At 30.4% G+C, this 19,683-nt stretch overlaps 1 protein-coding gene across 1 annotated transcript in view; it reads right to left on the bottom strand.

Moving 5' to 3' along the window:
• The window catches only part of LOC103037467 (uncharacterized), a 43,308-nt gene that overhangs the window by 12,391 nt on the left and 11,234 nt on the right, over window positions 1-19,683 (bottom strand). The window contains exons 4-5 of the mRNA XM_049468971.1: window positions 6,348-6,452; window positions 394-545 (exon numbers count right to left, since the gene is read on the bottom strand). Of these exons, the coding sequence (XP_049324928.1) occupies window positions 394-545; window positions 6,348-6,452 (257 nt within the window). The remainder of the gene's footprint in view (window positions 1-393; window positions 546-6,347; window positions 6,453-19,683) is intronic.

The following is a 19,683-nucleotide window of genomic DNA, read 5'->3' as shown; positions in this document are numbered from 1 at the left end:
TTCTGGATCAGGTTGATCCAATCCAATATTGCTTTGAAAAACTGGCTTAAAAGTAAGACAGATCACCTGATCCTGGATAGCAAAAAATGTGATTACCAAATCTGGATAATTTTGATCCGGATTACATTTTTTGAACAACTGGCCTCTTGTGTCTCGTTTGTAACCCCACCCTCTCGTTACTGGCCCCAGGTGTTCCTCACCCTCCTTGTGTATATTTAAGCCCCTCTGTTTCAGTCTTTTGTGTGCTTATGATGCTATAGTACAGTAATACCTCTCACAGCTACAGTATCAAAATCTTGGTAAAGTGTTTTGCACCACAGCATATTAACTTTTATGTTTATTATCAATAATTTATTACATCAGTAAGCATTATCTCTATCATTTAACCCTCACCTGAACGTCTGGATCCAAACACTTGAACCTCACAGAGAGTCAGGATCCGATGTTTTCCAGGTATTATAATGTTGACGTAACGTCCAGAGACTCCTCCTCCGAAATTAAAGGTTTTGTCTTTTCCAGCAGGGATGGAAGAAACCACCGCGACCCTGAAACAAACAAAAAAATTGGAAGTGAAATTATCAGTGCAATGCCTGATTTATAGTCATATGCATTGAACTTGTTCAAAAACTTGTATGTGTATTTTATGATGTATTTCATTGAGATTTTGAGTGACAGACCATGAAAAAAAGACATGGTTTTTAACATTTTTAATGGTGTAGTCTAACACACTAAACCCACCTATTTTATGTGTACATAAGACAATGAGAATGAGATTTCCTTAAAATGAGACCAAAAATAAATGAATAATAACCTAAATTAACAATACTGTTGTTTTAATGTTTTAATGTTATTGTAATGTTTCAAAAATATTGTAGATTTAAGCTGTACACAAAAGAAAGGTCTGCAATTCCAAAATTTCTACAAATGCATATTTATCTTTCTAGTCTATATTTGTTGATTATACCTGCTTACATTATGTTTTTTTAACTGTAAAAGCTGTTAAAAAAGCATGCACTCCTGCCTGGAGATGCATGTCGTGGCGGGGCATGCAACTCCTGTGCAAACTTACCAGATGCAGGATATTTCTGAACAGGCATCTCAGCACAAAGACCCAGAGCCACAGCAAACAAACAGTTCAGGGGTTTAATTTGATTGCATATTGATTTTCTTCTTTAGTAAGACTTTAAACTGTGGTCATTGCATAATGTAATGTTTTAAAAATAAAGTGCATTTAAGCTGTAAACAGGTTGTAAACAGGCTGGATCAGGAGAATCAATAACTATTTAGGTCCTGCTCTCAACAAATCTGGTCTTTATGGAAGTTGAAAGAAAGACATAAGAAGTGCCGTTTGCTGTTTGTAGCCACAAGGTACACTGTAGGAACACAGTAAACATGTGGAAGAAGGTTCCAAAAAAAAATCAGCCTGATATCTGTCGACCAAAGTTGAACCTCGCTATGCGTGGTGTAAATGTATCAGTGCTTAGACTGTTGGATGCACACTCCAACTCCTGTACAGATTCATTTTGTATTTTTGTATTTGTATTTTTGCTTAAATATATTTTGTTACTAACATAACTATTATTACGGTGATTTTTCACGGGCCTGGTTTTTGGTCAGCATCAAAAGTGAGGATAACGTGATTATTAGAGGTAGGGAAATTATATTGTTGATGTTTTAGATGTTTAGTAAATCGGCTTGAAACAGACTTCTCTTACCGTGAATTATTGTTTCCCTCGTTGATTAAAGAGTTTCCGATGCGTATCTCGGCTCCGTTGATCCTCTCTGAACAGCAGTCTCCTCGGTTGGTGATGGTGATGGAGGTTATTTCGTACTCGCCCTCCAGGTCCAGCCTCCACCAGGGGTTCTCCTCGGTTGCAGTGTGAGTACAGGAACCGTAGTTTGCATTGCTGAAGTAGTTTCCATTACGATTTCCATCGATGGCCTTGTACGCGTTCTCCGGATAACTGGATTGGAAAGTGACTCCTTTAAGTTCAGCCACAGTTCCTCCTGAACACCAAACAACAGGAAACTTCTGAGAGGGTTAAAAAGTGATGTTCAGAAAGAAAACACCCCCTGAACTGGGGAACAGCAGCATCATTTCTGGAAGAAAACTTAAGTGGTGAAAGTTCTGATTTTATAAATGAATTTAAATGTCTGATCAATTTTATACTGAAATATCAAATCAAATTTATCGTCACATCACAAGAGTACAGGTCAGTAGAAAAAAACTTGGTGCAAGTTCCCACTAGTATGCAGAGATCAATATTTACAACATACAGTAGAACAGGTCAAATAAAATAATATATGCACTAGGGGGGTGCCATATCGTATTGTACACGGTGATATCGTCAATATTTTGAAACATTGTGAACGATATTATACCCTAAAATATTTTTTTTATATTTATTTTACTTTAATCCTGGATATATGGAGATATTTGGAGTGTATTATTATTAGTATCATCACATTCTAGATCATTGACTTCTGTTACAAATCTGATACAATTCTTGTATTTTTTAATATCTCACTTAGGGGTGTGCAGTATTATATTGTATGTAATAATCAAATATGTTTATTTTCTTGCAGTGTATAGTGTATTTTTGTAATAAAAAAAGTGTTTTATCATGTCGCCTAGAGTATCGTTATCATGAAAATACCATGAAATATCGTGATATTATTTTAGGGCCATATCGCCCTCCCCTAATATGCACAATAATTTACATAAGAAACATACAGTATTGCTTTATTTTGCTATCACGGAAGTGAACTCTGATAATCAAATTGGGACTAGAAGTTTATTGGCTGTAGACAGGTCTCGAACGTAAGTGCAGATGTAACTGTGATAAATGTGAAAGGAACAGCGGCCAAGTATCTGTACTGTGTGGTGGTGTAAACCTTGGCGACGCTGTGGTGGCTGCTCCGATTCTGAATGAATGTTTGGAAAAATGAGTGGGATTGAATCTGCTAAAGGTTAGAATGTTCCTGAGGTGTAAACAGAACCAATTTCTGGTATCAGGGGAACCGGATTCACTGATAAACGGGGGGTCAAGCGAGGTGAATGAGGTTGCAGATGTAAACTGGAGTAAACACATCGCATTGGTTTGTTTGGCGTCGCTTGATGTTGAAAATGAGAGGTGTTACGGTGTTTACACTGCTCCGTCGCTCCGTCGCGTCAGCGCAGATGATCGCACTGCCCCCTCCAACTGGTCGCATGTGGGCGTTACAAAAGCGTTCCCTGCGTCGTCCAATTAAATCGTTTTAATAAATGCGAAATGCTTTTATACAAGCTATTATTATTTCCTATAAACTAGTAAATATAAATGTGTATTTATAGATATAAATGTTTGAATGAGCTTCATTACACTGTCTAGAGAGCAGAATATAAGCTAACAAAAGCAAACTTTACCAATTTATTACAAATGAATATTTTAAAAACCCACCAGAGACGCCAACTATCACAGCAGCCTTTCTCCTCGCTGTTTTACTGTGATCAGAGTCGCTGTAAATCTGCAGGGATTTAACAAAAAACAGGAAAGCCTGAAACTTATTTTCCAGGCTTCTCTGGACGCTTGAAAGTGAAACTAAAATGTTTTCAGACACTGCGCTGTTGACACATATCAGGCGAACACCTGCTCTCTGATTGGATAGACGCATCGCGTTGGATGGATTCATTTGCATAAATTTCAGCTCGGCTCAACTTTTCATCGCATCGCATCCCGACGCATCGACGCATCGGAGCCGTGATGAGTGATGGATGAAGCGGTGAATTCTGATCCTCGGAGAAAACCAACAGAAGCTTGCAGGAAAAAATAGCTTCTAAGGTACGAGAGATATTAGGAGAATATTGTCCGGACTGTAGGGTTGATACACAGGAAATTTGGCAGTGTTAAATCAACACTGTTAGTGTTAAATCATTGATTTAACACTAACAGAGAAGTGAGGGTTAAAGGCTGATATTGGTGAGATGGTTCTCCTCATTTAAAGCCTTTCAGTAAGTATATGATTTGGGGATGACTGGAAAAAGGATGAGGTGAGCCAAGGAAGAGTTTATGGAAGAAGTTGAGGGTGGACGAACAGATGGAAAAATGGGAGCTGGAGAAGGTGAGGAAGTTAGGGAATGCCGCAAATTGAGCAAGGTCCAGGATAGAACCTCAGAGAGACAGTGGTGTGTAGATCGAAGGTTGAAAAGGAGATTGAATAAAAGTGGTGGAACCTGTGTGGAGAAGAGACCAGAATACTCGTAAAATCCTGAACCCCCGAAGCACACAGCCAGGTCTAGAATGACAGACAGATAATCATTCAGTTCCTGATTGCAGGCAGGAAAGGCAACGCACAGGACGTTCTTGGAACTTGGAGAACGTAAGGACAAATTTGGCGAAGCTGAGAACCATGGAGGGGTTGGAAATGGCAGCTGCGTCCAGGCTACATGGGAGCAACCATGCCAGAAAGCACCAAACTGGCACACTGTAATTCCGGATAAGTTGAATTTACTTAAGAAATTTGAGTAAACAGGTTGCCTTAAAAAATTATGTAAAAAAAAGTAATGGGTAGTGAAAACTTAAGTTAGCATAACTTAAAACATCAAGTTATTACAACTAAAGGGGAAGTTGATTTAACTTTTTTATTTTTGTTATACTGTAAGACCGGATAAGTTGAGTTTACCTAACTTTTCTAAGGCAGCCAATTTGCTCAATTTCTTTAACTAATGGGAAATAAAAACTTGAGTTAGCATAAATTAAAACATCAAGTTATTACAACTAAAGGGGAAGTTGATTTATTTGTAAGGTAGCCCAGGGGGGAATCACTACACACTGATGGTGAGTGTTAGTTAGTCAGAAACTGTTGGACACGTCCAGTATGCAAATAGATTGTGACAGAAGCCAATGGAAAAGAAGCTGTTAATGACAAAACAGACTAAACTCAGTTATTATTATAAGTTGGTTCAACTCAAAGATCTCAGTTTGAATAGTACAGTATATGTGCTCACAAATGTTCAACTAACTCAAAATAGTTGAGTGTTGTTTAAAAATACCCAATATTATGTAAAACAGACTTAAATCATTTGAGTTCAAACAACGTATGGGTTTACAGTGCATCGGGTAGAGAAACCACGGAGCGCAACCTTGGGAACCGTTGAGAAACAGCAGTGGACGATTAGCCAGATTACAGCTCAGAATCCGAGGCAACAAAAGATAGATTCATGGTAGGGGTGACAGGTACCGAAGTTTCATGGTAGGGGTGAGAGGTGCGCCCAACATGAACATAACTGAGAGAAAATATCCCAAAATCTTGTTACTACTTAACAACATAATGTATTAAATCAGTATTATATCATTTAACCCTCACCTGAACGTCGGGATCCTATCACTTGAACCTCACAGAGAGTCAGGATCCGATTCTTTCCCGGTATGATGACGTTGACGTAACGTCCATACATTATATCTTTGAAAGCAAACTTTTGGTATTTTCCAGCAGGGATGGAAGAAATCACCGCAACCCTGAAAAGACAATGAAAATGAAACGAAATGATCAGTGCAATGCCTGTTTTTCATTCATATACAGTGCAACAGTGGCTTGCACAAGTGCATAAGACAATGAGTGTTTGTGTGGGATTTCCTTAAACATGAGATCAAACATACATTAATAATAAGTGATAATGTTTAACAATAATAACAGTATATAATTATGTGTCACACAGACAGTCCTCCTGCATCAGTAAGAGGTTTATCGTCTTAACGCATGACTTTAATGGATAGTTTTTAAGCTCGTTTTTTGTCCCAATAACTAAAAAAAAGAAAAGGCATAAGGGCTTGCAACTAACTCCTGTGCAAACTAACCAGATGCAGGATATTTCTGAACAGGCATCTCAACACAAGCCTTAAAGGGAAATAAAGACCCAGTGGTTTCATTTGGTTGCATATTGGTTTTCTTCTTTAGTAAGACTTTAAACCGTGATCATTTCATAACGTATTGTTAAAAAAATGAGTGGATTTAAGCTGTAAACATATGTATTTTATTTTAATTAAGAGAAAGGTCTGTATTTACAAAATTTCTACAGATAGGTATTAATCGTATTAATCATTCTATTATATATTTGTTGATTAGACCTGGTTACATTATGTTTTTTACGCTGTAAAAGCTGTTAGAGAAGCAGCCAGGAGGACCATGGTCACTCTGGAGGAGCTGCAGAGATCCACAGATCAGGTGGATCAGGAGAATCCCTCCACAGGACAACTATAAGTCCTGCTCTCCACAAATCTGGCCTTTGCCAAAGTTAAAAGAAAGACGTAAGAAAAGCCGTTTGCAGTTTGTAGCTACAATCCATAGGAACACAGCAAACAAATTACCGTGGGTTATCGTTTCCCTCGTTGATTAGAGAGTTTCCGATGCGTATCTCGGCTCCGTTGATCCTCTCTGAACAGCAGTCTCCTCGGTTGGTGATGGTGATGGAGGTTATTTTGTACTCGTCCTGCAGGTCCAGCCTCCACCAGGGGTTCTGCTCGGTTGCAGTGTGAGTACAGGAACCGTAGGTCGTAGTACCGAAGTAGTTTCCATCTCGATTTCCATCGATGGCTTTGTACGCGTTCTCTGGATAACTGGACTGGGAAACGATTCCTTTAAGTTGAGCCACAGTTTCTCCTGAACACCAAACAACAGGAAACTTATAAGAGGGTTAAAAAGTGATGTTCAGAAAGAAAACACCCCCCGAAATGCAGCAGCACACTGAAAAAAATGATGCGTAAAACTTCCTTAAAAGAAAGTTTTGCAACTTCAAGTAACTTCAACTCGGTTTCAGGACTTAAATGTTACATAGAGTAAATAAGTAAATAGAGTAAATTCATTTATTTTTACTGAATCAATCCTTTCTTTTAGTAACTTTTAGTAAAGTAAAAATAAATGAAGTAAAGTTTACTAAAAGAAAGGATTGATTCAGTAAAAATAAATGAAGTAAAGTTTACTAAAAGAAAGGATTGATTTAGTAAAAATAAATGAAGTAAAGTTTACTAAAAGAAAGGATTGATTCAGTAAAAATAAATGAAGTAAAGTTTACTAAAAGAAAGGATTGATTCAGTAAAAATAAATGAAGTAAAGTTTACTAAAAAAAAGGATTGATTCAGTAAAATAAATGAAGTAAAGTTTAATAAAAGAAAGGATTGATTCAGTAAAAATAAATGAAGTAAAGTTTACTAAAAGAAAGGATTGATTTAGTAAAAATAAATTAAGTAAAGTTTACTAAAATAAAGGATTGATTCAGTAAAAATAAATGAAGTAAAGTTTACTAAAAGAAAGGATTGATTCAGTAAAAATAAATGAAGTAAAGTTTACTAAAAGAAAGGATTGATTCAGTAAAATAAATGAAGTAAAGTTTAATAAAAGAAAGGATTGATTCAGTAAAATAAATGAAGTAAAGTTTACTAAAAGAAAGGATTGATTCAGTAAAAATAAATGAAGTAAAGTTTACTAAAAGAAAGGATTGATTCAGTAAAAATAAATGAAGTAAAGTTTACTAAAAGAAAGGATTGATTCAGTAAAATAAATGAAGTAAAGTTTAATAAAAGAAAGGATTGATTCAGTAAAAATAAATGAAGTAAAGTTTACTAAAAGAAAGGATTGATTCAGTAAAATAAATGAAGTAAAGTTTACTAAAAGAAAGGATTGATTCAGTAAAATAAATGAAGTAAAGTTTACTAAAAGAAAGGATTGATTCAGTAAAAATAAATGAAGTAAAGTTTACTAAAAGAAAGGATTGATTCAGTAAAAATAAATGAAGTAAAGTTTACTAAAAGAAAGGATTGATTTAGTAAAAATAAATGAAGTAAAGTTTACTAAAAGAAAGGATTGATTCAGTAAAAATAAATGAAGTAAAGTTTACTAAAAGAAAGGATTGATTCAGTAAAAATAAATGAAGTAAAGTTTACTAAAAAAAGGATTGATTCAGTAAAATAAATGAAGTAAAGTTTAATAAAAGAAAGGATTGATTCAGTAAAAATAAATGAAGTAAAGTTTACTAAAAGAAAGGATTGATTTAGTAAAAATAAATTAAGTAAAGTTTACTAAAATAAAGGATTGATTCAGTAAAAATAAATGAAGTAAAGTTTACTAAAAGAAAGGATTGATTCAGTAAAAATAAATGAAGTAAAGTTTACTAAAAGAAAGGATTGATTCAGTAAAATAAATGAAGTAAAGTTTAATAAAAGAAAGGATTGATTCAGTAAAATAAATGAAGTAAAGTTTACTAAAAGAAAGGATTGATTCAGTAAAAATAAATGAAGTAAAGTTTACTAAAAGAAAGGATTGATTCAGTAAAAATAAATGAAGTAAAGTTTACTAAAAGAAAGGATTGATTCAGTAAAATAAATGAAGTAAAGTTTAATAAAAGAAAGGATTGATTCAGTAAAAATAAATGAAGTAAAGTTTACTAAAAGAAAGGATTGATTCAGTAAAATAAATGAAGTAAAGTTTACTAAAAGAAAGGATTGATTCAGTAAAATAAATGAAGTAAAGTTTACTAAAAGAAAGGATTGATTCAGTAAAAATAAATGAAGTAAAGTTTACTAAAAGAAAGGATTGATTCAGTAAAAATAAATGAAGTAAAGTTTACTAAAAGAAAGGATTGATTTAGTAAAAATAAATTAAGTAAAGTTTACTTAAAGAAAGGATTGATTCAGTAAAAATAAATGAAGTAAAGTTTACTAAAAGAAAGGATTGATTCAGTAAAATAAATGAAGTGAAGTTACTAAAAGAAAGGATTGATTCAGTAAAATAAATGAAGTAAAGTTTACTAAAAGAAAGGATTGATTCAGTAAAAATAAATGAAGTAAAGGTTACTAAAAGAAAGGATTGATTCAGTAAAAATAAATTAAGTAAAGTTTACTAAAATAAAGGATTGATTCAGTAAAAATAAATGAAGTAAAGTTTACTAAAAGAAAGGATTGATTCAGTAAAAATAAATGAAGTAAAGTTTACTAAAAGAAAGGATTGATTCAGTAAAATAAATGAAGTAAAGTTTACTAAAAGAAAGGATTGATTAGTAAAAATAAATGAAGTAAAGTTTACTAAAAGAAAGGATTGATTAGTAAAAATAAATGAAGTAAAGTTTACTAAAAGAAAGGATTGATTAGTAAAAATAAATGAAGTAAAGTTTAATAAAAGAAAGGATTGATTCAGTAAAAATAAATGAAGTAAAGTTTACTAAAAGAAAGGATTGATTTAGTAAAAATAAATTAAGTAAAGTTTACTAAAATAAAGGATTGATTCAGTAAAAATAAATGAAGTAAAGTTTACTAAAAGAAAGGATTGATTCAGTAAAAATAAATGAAGTAAAGTTTACTAAAAGAAAGGATTGATTCAGTAAAATAAATGAAGTAAAGTTTAATAAAAGAAAGGATTGATTCAGTAAAATAAATGAAGTAAAGTTTACTAAAAGAAAGGATTGATTCAGTAAAAATAAATGAAGTAAAGTTTACTAAAAGAAAGGATTGATTCAGTAAAAATAAATGAAGTAAAGTTTACTAAAAGAAAGGATTGATTCAGTAAAATAAATGAAGTAAAGTTTAATAAAAGAAAGGATTGATTCAGTAAAAATAAATGAAGTAAAGTTTACTAAAAGAAAGGATTGATTCAGTAAAATAAATGAAGTAAAGTTTACTAAAAGAAAGGATTGATTCAGTAAAATAAATGAAGTAAAGTTTACTAAAAGAAAGAATTGATTCAGTAAAAATAAATGAAGTAAAGTTTACTAAAAGAAAGGATTGATTCAGTAAAAATAAATGAAGTAAAGTTTACTAAAAGAAAGGATTGATTTAGTAAAAATAAATTAAGTAAAGTTTACTAAAAGAAAGGATTGATTCAGTAAAAATAAATGAAGTAAAGTTTACTAAAAGAAAGGATTGATTCAGTAAAATAAATGAAGTAAAGTTACTAAAAGAAAGGATTGATTCAGTAAAATAAATGAAGTAAAGTTTACTAAAAGAAAGGATTGATTCAGTAAAAATAAATGAAGTAAAGGTTACTAAAAGAAAGGATTGATTCAGTAAAAATAAATTAAGTAAAGTTTACTAAAATAAAGGATTGATTCAGTAAAAATAAATGAAGTAAAGTTTACTAAAAGAAAGGATTGATTCAGTAAAAATAAATGAAGTAAAGTTTACTAAAAGAAAGGATTGATTCAGTAAAATAAATGAAGTAAAGTTTACTAAAAGAAAGGATTGATTAGTAAAAATAAATGAAGTAAAGTTTACTAAAAGAAAGGATTGATTAGTAAAAATAAATGAAGTAAAGTTTACTAAAAGAAAGGATTGATTAGTAAAAATAAATGAAGTAAAGTTTACTAAAAGAAAGGATTGATTCAGTAAAAATAAATGAAGTAAAGTTTACTAAAAGAAAGGATTGATTTAGTAAAAATAAATGAAGTAAAGTTTACTAAAAGAAAGGATTGATTCAGTAAAAATAAATGAAGTAAAGTTTACTAAAAGAAAGGATTGATTCAGTAAAAATAAATGAAGTAAAGTTTACTAAAAAAAAGGATTGATTCAGTAAAATAAATGAAGTAAAGTTTAATAAAAGAAAGGATTGATTCAGTAAAAATAAATGAAGTAAAGTTTACTAAAAGAAAGGATTGATTTAGTAAAAATAAATTAAGTAAAGTTTACTAAAATAAAGGATTGATTCAGTAAAAATAAATGAAGTAAAGTTTACTAAAAGAAAGGATTGATTCAGTAAAAATAAATGAAGTAAAGTTTACTAAAAGAAAGGATTGATTCAGTAAAATAAATGAAGTAAAGTTTAATAAAAGAAAGGATTGATTCAGTAAAATAAATGAAGTAAAGTTTACTAAAAGAAAGGATTGATTCAGTAAAAATAAATGAAGTAAAGTTTACTAAAAGAAAGGATTGATTCAGTAAAAATAAATGAAGTAAAGTTTACTAAAAGAAAGGATTGATTCAGTAAAATAAATGAAGTAAAGTTTAATAAAAGAAAGGATTGATTCAGTAAAAATAAATGAAGTAAAGTTTACTAAAAGAAAGGATTGATTCAGTAAAATAAATGAAGTAAAGTTTACTAAAAGAAAGGATTGATTCAGTAAAATAAATGAAGTAAAGTTTACTAAAAGAAAGGATTGATTCAGTAAAAATAAATGAAGTAAAGTTTACTAAAAGAAAGGATTGATTCAGTAAAAATAAATGAAGTAAAGTTTACTAAAAGAAAGGATTGATTTAGTAAAAATAAATGAAGTAAAGTTTACTAAAAGAAAGGATTGATTCAGTAAAAATAAATGAAGTAAAGTTTACTAAAAGAAAGGATTGATTCAGTAAAAATAAATGAAGTAAAGTTTACTAAAAAAAGGATTGATTCAGTAAAATAAATGAAGTAAAGTTTAATAAAAGAAAGGATTGATTCAGTAAAAATAAATGAAGTAAAGTTTACTAAAAGAAAGGATTGATTTAGTAAAAATAAATTAAGTAAAGTTTACTAAAATAAAGGATTGATTCAGTAAAAATAAATGAAGTAAAGTTTACTAAAAGAAAGGATTGATTCAGTAAAAATAAATGAAGTAAAGTTTACTAAAAGAAAGGATTGATTCAGTAAAATAAATGAAGTAAAGTTTAATAAAAGAAAGGATTGATTCAGTAAAATAAATGAAGTAAAGTTTACTAAAAGAAAGGATTGATTCAGTAAAAATAAATGAAGTAAAGTTTACTAAAAGAAAGGATTGATTCAGTAAAAATAAATGAAGTAAAGTTTACTAAAAGAAAGGATTGATTCAGTAAAATAAATGAAGTAAAGTTTAATAAAAGAAAGGATTGATTCAGTAAAAATAAATGAAGTAAAGTTTACTAAAAGAAAGGATTGATTCAGTAAAATAAATGAAGTAAAGTTTACTAAAAGAAAGGATTGATTCAGTAAAATAAATGAAGTAAAGTTTACTAAAAGAAAGGATTGATTCAGTAAAAATAAATGAAGTAAAGTTTACTAAAAGAAAGGATTGATTCAGTAAAAATAAATGAAGTAAAGTTTACTAAAAGAAAGGATTGATTTAGTAAAAATAAATTAAGTAAAGTTTACTAAAAGAAAGGATTGATTCAGTAAAAATAAATGAAGTAAAGTTTACTAAAAGAAAGGATTGATTCAGTAAAATAAATGAAGTAAAGTTACTAAAAGAAAGGATTGATTCAGTAAAATAAATGAAGTAAAGTTTACTAAAAGAAAGGATTGATTCAGTAAAAATAAATGAAGTAAAGGTTACTAAAAGAAAGGATTGATTCAGTAAAAATAAATTAAGTAAAGTTTACTAAAATAAAGGATTGATTCAGTAAAAATAAATGAAGTAAAGTTTACTAAAAGAAAGGATTGATTCAGTAAAAATAAATGAAGTAAAGTTTACTAAAAGAAAGGATTGATTCAGTAAAATAAATGAAGTAAAGTTTACTAAAAGAAAGGATTGATTAGTAAAAATAAATGAAGTAAAGTTTACTAAAAGAAAGGATTGATTAGTAAAAATAAATGAAGTAAAGTTTACTAAAAGAAAGGATTGATTAGTAAAAATAAATGAAGTAAAGTTTAATAAAAGAAAGGATTGATTCAGTAAAAATAAATGAAGTAAAGTTTACTAAAAGAAAGGATTGATTTAGTAAAAATAAATTAAGTAAAGTTTACTAAAATAAAGGATTGATTCAGTAAAAATAAATGAAGTAAAGTTTACTAAAAGAAAGGATTGATTCAGTAAAAATAAATGAAGTAAAGTTTACTAAAAGAAAGGATTGATTCAGTAAAATAAATGAAGTAAAGTTTAATAAAAGAAAGGATTGATTCAGTAAAATAAATGAAGTAAAGTTTACTAAAAGAAAGGATTGATTCAGTAAAAATAAATGAAGTAAAGTTTACTAAAAGAAAGGATTGATTCAGTAAAAATAAATGAAGTAAAGTTTACTAAAAGAAAGGATTGATTCAGTAAAAATAAATGAAGTAAAGTTTAATAAAAGAAAGGATTGATTCAGTAAAAATAAATGAAGTAAAGTTTACTAAAAGAAAGGATTGATTCAGTAAAATAAATGAAGTAAAGTTTACTAAAAGAAAGGATTGATTCAGTAAAATAAATGAAGTAAAGTTTACTAAAAGAAAGGATTGATTCAGTAAAAATAAATGAAGTAAAGTTTACTAAAAGAAAGGATTGATTCAGCAAAAATAAATGAAGTAAAGTTACTAAAAGAAAGGATTGATTCAGTAAAATAAATGAAGTAAAGTTTACTAAAAGAAAGGATTGATTCAGTAAAATAAATGAAGTAAAGTTTACTAAAAGAAAGGATTGATTCAGTAAAAATAAATGAAGTAAAGTTTACTAAAAGAAAGGATTGATTCAGTAAAATAAATGAAGTAAAGTTTACTAAAAGAAAGGATTGATTCAGTAAAAATAAATGAAGTAAAGTTACTAAAAGAAAGGATTGATTCAGCAAAAATAAATGAAGTAAAGTTACTAAAAGAAAGGATTGATTCAGTAAAAATAAATGAAGTAAAGTTTACTAAAAGAAAGGATTGATTCAGTAAAATAAATGAAGTAAAGTTTACTAAAAGAAAGGATTGATTCAGTAAAAATAAATGAAGTAAAGTTTACTAAAAGAAAGGATTGATTCAGTAAAAATAAATGAAGTAAAGTTTACTAAAAGAAAGGATTGATTCAGTAAAAATAAATGAAGTAAAGTTTAATAAAAGAAAGGATTGATTCAGTAAAAATAAATGAAGTAAAGTTTACTAAAAGAAAGGATTGATTCAGTAAAAATAAATGAAGTAAAGTTTACTAAAAGAAAGGATTGATTCAGTAAAAATAAATGAAGTAAAGTTTACTAAAAGAAAGGATTGATTCAGTAAAAATAAATGAAGTAAAGTTTACTAAAAGAAAGGATTGATTCAGTAAAAATAAATGAGGTAAAGTTTACTAAAAGAAAGGATTGATTCAGTAAAAATAAATGAAGTAAAGTTACTAAAAGAAAGGATTGATTCAGTAAAAATAAATGAAGTAAAGTTTACTAAAAGAAAGGATTGATTCAGTAAAAATAAATGAGGTAAAGTTTACTAAAAGAAAGGATTGATTCTGTAAAAATAAATGTAGTAAAGTTTACTAAAAGAAAGGATTGATTCAGTAAAAATAAATGAGGTAAAGTTTACTAAAATAAAGGATTGATTCAGTAAAAATAAATGAAGTAAAGTTTACTAAACGAAAGGATTGATTCAGTAAAAATAAATGAAGTAAAGTTTACTAAAAGAAAGGATTGATTCAGTAAAAATAAATGAAGTAAAGTTACTAAAAGAAAGGATTGATTCAGTAAAAATAAATGAAGTAAAGTTTACTAAAAGAAAGGATTGATTCAGTAAAAATAAATGAAGTAAAGTTACTAAAAGAAAGGATTGATTTAGTAAAAATAAATGAAGTAAAGTTTACTAAAAGAAAGGATTGATTCAGTAAAAATAAATGAAGTAAAGTTACTAAAAGAAAGGATTGATTCAGCAAAAATAAATGAAGTAAAGTTACTAAAAGAAAGGATTGATTCAGTAAAATAAATGAAGTAAAGTTACTAAAAGAAAGGATTGATTTAGTAAAAATAAATGAAGTAAAGTTTACTAAAAGAAAGGATTGATTTAGTAAAAATAAATGAAGTAAAGTTTACTAAAAGAAAGGATTGATTCAGTAAAAATAAATGAAGTAAAGTTACTAAAAGAAAGGATTGATTCAGTAAAATAAATGAAGTAAAGTTTACTAAAAGAAAGGATTGATTCAGTAAAAATAAATGAAGTAAAGTTACTAAAAGAAAGGATTGACTCAGTAAAAATAAATGAAGTAAAGTTTACTAAAAGAAAGGATTGACTGAAGTTCAGTTCACTTATTTACTCTGTGTAACATTTAAGTCTTGAAAACGAGTTGAAGTTACTTAAATTGATCTGAAATTAAATTTACTTAAAAAGAAAATGCAGAAAGTTGTGTTTGACTTTTTTTTGAGTCAATTTTACGCATCATTTTTTTCAGTGCATACAGGGATTTTTCTAAGAGAAAGGTAATGGATGACTCTGTTTCTGATAGCTGGTTAAAAATACATGTTACCCTGATTCTAACATACAGATACAGTACATAAACTTATTTCAATAATTACTGATACTGATTAAACTATCTGCCGAACCTTGTAAAACACACAGTCAGTATTACAATGCGATACATTATAAAATGTATACAAATAATGCAAAATAAAGTATGTAAAGTAATATGGCAAATATTAAATATTGACACTTTATTTAAGAGAATTTAATTAAAATATCACATTCTAACACAGGATTATAACAGTGATTCTTACCGTCAGCGAAGCTGCTCAGTGCAATCATCCCAAGCAGGTAAAATGTATTTCGATCCATTTTTTCTAAACAAATAAAATTAATATACATTAGTTATGCTCATTTGTATATATATATATATATATATGTACAGTACAGGCCAAAAGTTTGGACACACCTTCTCTATTTCCATTGTAGATTCTCACTGAAGCATCAAAACTATAAATGAACACATGTGGAGTTTTATGTACTTAATAAAAAATGAGCTGAACCTCCACAGTCACCGGACCTGAACCCAATCCAGATGGTTTGGGGTGAGCTGGAGCACAGAGTGAAGAAGACAAAGGGGCAACAAGTGCTAATAAACACCTCTGGGAACTCCTTCCTTCCTTCAAGACTGTTGGAAAACTTTTCATTTCAGGTGGCCACCTCTTGAAGCTCATTGAGAGAATGACGCCAAGAGTGTGCAAAGCAGTAATCAGAGCAAAGGGTGGCTATTTTGAAGAAACTAGAATATAAAACATGTTTTTAGTTATTTCACCATTTTTTATTAAGTACATAAAACTCCACATGTGTTCATTCATAGTTTTGATGCTTCAGTGAGAATCTACAATGTAAATAGTCATAAAAATAAAGAAAACTCATTGAAAAAGAGAAGGTGTGTCCAAATTTTTGGCCTGTACTATATATATATATATATACATCTTTTTTTCCATTTCACCTTTTTCAAACACAATTCAAAAAAATAGCTGCAGAAATCATGATGACGATAAAGCATAAAAACAGGGCATATATATGAATTAAAAAATGTGAGTACATGTACATGGACAATCACATTCAAAATGATGCAGTTACTTTATCTGATTACTCAAACTGATTTCAGGTAAACTGCACACTCCAGTTTCTCAGATCAGAAAAAAGTCTAAAAATCTCATTTAAATATCTGATAAATAGCTGGCTTTAGCTCAGTGATCAGATTACTGCAGTTATCTGATTATTCAAGAGTCATTTAAACAGTATAAACAGTATAGGCCAGTTTTAAATTGGAGTATGGAGTAAAAATCTATGAAATCTGATAAAGAGAGAGATGTAGTTTAGGTCAGTAATTAGCTTTAAATGTCAGGACTCTCAGAAATCTACCAGTCGATCTTTGAGCTGGATAATGGTGTAAGAATAGGTATTTCTTTGCACTGGGTAATTCTTTTTTTTATAATTTTATTTCAAACTTTTCCCAATTTTTCCCCCAATTGGCCAACCCACTCATTAGGACTCTCTCCCTCTATCACTAGTGATACTCCAACACACCAGGAGGGTTAAGAAGACCAGCACACGCCTCCTCCAATACATGTAAAGTCAGACTCCGCCTCTTTTTGAGCTGCTGCTGATGATGTAGCATTTCCGAGTAGCATCACAGCGCTAACACTCGGAGGAAAGCAGCGCAGCGACTCGGTTCTGATACATCAGCTCACAGACGCCCTGTGCTGCAGACATCACCCTAGGAGTGATGTGGGGAGAGAGCGCCATCTACTGTACTGTACCCACCCAGAGGGAGCAGGGCCAATTGTGCTCCCTCTGAGCGCCAGCAGCTTGATGGTAAAGCTGCATGAGCGGGATTCGAACCTGCGACCTCCCATTCATAGTGGAAGCGCTTTAGACCGCTGGACTCCTGTTGGGAGCATCAGCTAAAAGCTCTGTATTTGGGAATGCTGGCGAAGTACTAAACGTGGACTATTCCAAAAAGTTTGTATGTTCTCATGTTTCTTCACTTCACCAAAAGTCCATTTCATATCAGATTTCTCCTTTAATTTCACACAAAATACACAAAGTTTAACATTATCATCAATAACTATTATTATACTGAATCAACCTGGAACTAGGGTCCGATATTCTGAACATTCCTGTTGCGTAAATATCGGCATTTCTGAATAAACATTTCTGGTAACACTTTATTTTAAGGAACACAAATTAGGTGCTTATTAATGTCTTATTATTTGCTTAATAAAGCCTTAATTACTACGTATTATTATTATTTTGTGTTATAAGTGTTATTGGTGCTTAATTAGGGGTCTAATTATGTGGAAATTAATAATAATGGCTGTATTAGTTCTTATAGTGCACAAAAAACAATAATGTCAGCACCCTGTTATAAGCAGATTCGATTATTAAGCATTATTAGCTATTAGCTAATTCTACATGTTATTAGTGTTATTATAACATTATAGCATTTTGAGTTTATCTATGTGAGTTTGGTATGGTGATGGCTGTGCTGGAGTTTATTATAAAAGAGTTAATAAGGGGTTAATAAGTCGCTAATAGACCAAGATGTACACCATATTCTAAAGTGAGCTTCTGTTCATCTGAATAAATATTTATTAAATTAATCACAGACCCCTAATTAAGCACCAATAACACTTAATAACACAGAATAAAGCATAATAAGTAGTGAATAAATAATTTACAAATGCCTAATTAAGGCTTTATTAAGCAAATAATATTAAACATTAATAACCGCCTAATTTGTGTTCTACAAAATAAAGTGTTACCACAATTCTAAATATGAACATATACAACTCTAGCGAAAAAAATAAGAGACCATTTAAAAATGATGAGTTTCTTCAGATTTTACCAAATTGAAATTGGAATATAATCAAGAGGAAGATGGATGATCACAAGCCATCAAACCACCAAACTGAACTGCTTGATTTTTTACACCAGGAGTAAAGCAGCATAAAGTTATCCAAAAGCAGTGTGTAAGACTGGTGGAGGAGAACATGATGCCAAGATGCATGAAAAAAACTGTGATTAAAAACCAGGTTTATTCCACCAAATATTGATTATTTCTGAACTCTTAAAACTTTATGAATATGAACTTTTTTTTTGCATTATTTGAGGTCTGAAAGCTCTGCATCTTTTTTGTTATTTCAGACATTTCTCATTTTCTGTAAATAAATGCTCTAAATGAGAATATTTTTATTTGGAATTTGGGAGAAATGTTGTCTGTAGTTTATAGAATAAAACAATAATGTTCATTTTACTCAAACATAAACCTATAAATAGCAAAATCAGAGAAACTGATTCAGAAACTGAAGTGATCTCTTTATTTTTCCAGAGTATAATAAATTAAGTATATATAAGAATAAATAAGAGTAATACCTGATACAGACGCACTTCCCAGATGATCCTCTGCTGCTCTGCTGACGTCTAACTTCACTCTCTCAGGTCAGGTACTTATATTCTGTAAATTACGCCACATCATCAACAGATTACATCATCGTTAACACGGAGAGACTTTACAGACTTTATGTCCAACCCCTTATTATACATGCATTAAATTTTACTAATTTTACTTGCATGTGAAAAAGCAAACAGACAGTCTGTTTTTGCATTTTTATCATACTTAAACCTTGCAGATTAACAATCAAACTTTAAAATTAAACAAATCACCTGATAACCTGAGTAGATATAAAAAAACACCTTTTGAATGATGATTTTATTTATTAAAGGCCTCATTCCATCATTTTTTCATACATTTTAAACAGTTTATTTGTGTCCCTAGTATGAATAAATGCCGTGTGAGCCGTTTTTTGTGAGAAAAAAAAGTGTTTAGGTGTTTCTATTTAGCTCTGTTTTAGTTCACTGGATAAGTGGTCTCTGAAGAAAGACAGGATTTCAGCTCTTCCTCATGAATACTCATACATGAAAATATATCACCTAACACACCACTGCAGCAGAGAATGTCTACCTGCTGCCTTTCCCCCCACAGTCAATTTTACAGCTTTAAAACAAAAAAAAAACATATTTTCAGAGATACAGCCTTAGATATAAAGATAAAGGGTAAAATTAACCTTTAAACTTCACTTAATGCCAGACTCTCAACGCTGTGGCATTGGTAACGTTTCTTTTTATCAGCTAAACGCTACTAAACTCTTACCTCAGACTTGTTGATTCAGTATTTGGGCAGTTTAACCATGTCGAAGCCCCAGAGTCTATAAATGTTCTATATAACAAAAAACGTGCTTCCATAGTGTTTATTCTAGGTCTCGATAAACGTAGAATCAACCGGAGATCCAATTTAAACCTACAGTTACATACACAAGATAGCTAACGCTAACTAGCGGCTTTAAACAGAAGCTGTAAGCTCCGCCTGTGGGCGGTCCTGATCCATGGTGGGCGAGGCCATGAAGTCACTGGTTGAATATTTCCTATTTCTGAGGCTTTTCTTTTATTAGCTAATTCAGACAATGAGGAAGAGGAAGAGTTTCATCATGTGCAGCATCATTAACAACTCAGAGACCTACTGTATTTCACAAACAACAATAACAAGGAGATTTTAGCGGAAGGAAACCTTAAAGAGAAAAAAAAAAC

Source organism: Astyanax mexicanus, chromosome 1 (assembly GCF_023375975.1).
Source record: "Astyanax mexicanus isolate ESR-SI-001 chromosome 1, AstMex3_surface, whole genome shotgun sequence".
Taxonomy (NCBI): domain Eukaryota; kingdom Metazoa; phylum Chordata; class Actinopteri; order Characiformes; family Acestrorhamphidae; genus Astyanax; species Astyanax mexicanus.
This window is presented reverse-complemented; position numbering and strand designations above follow the sequence as displayed.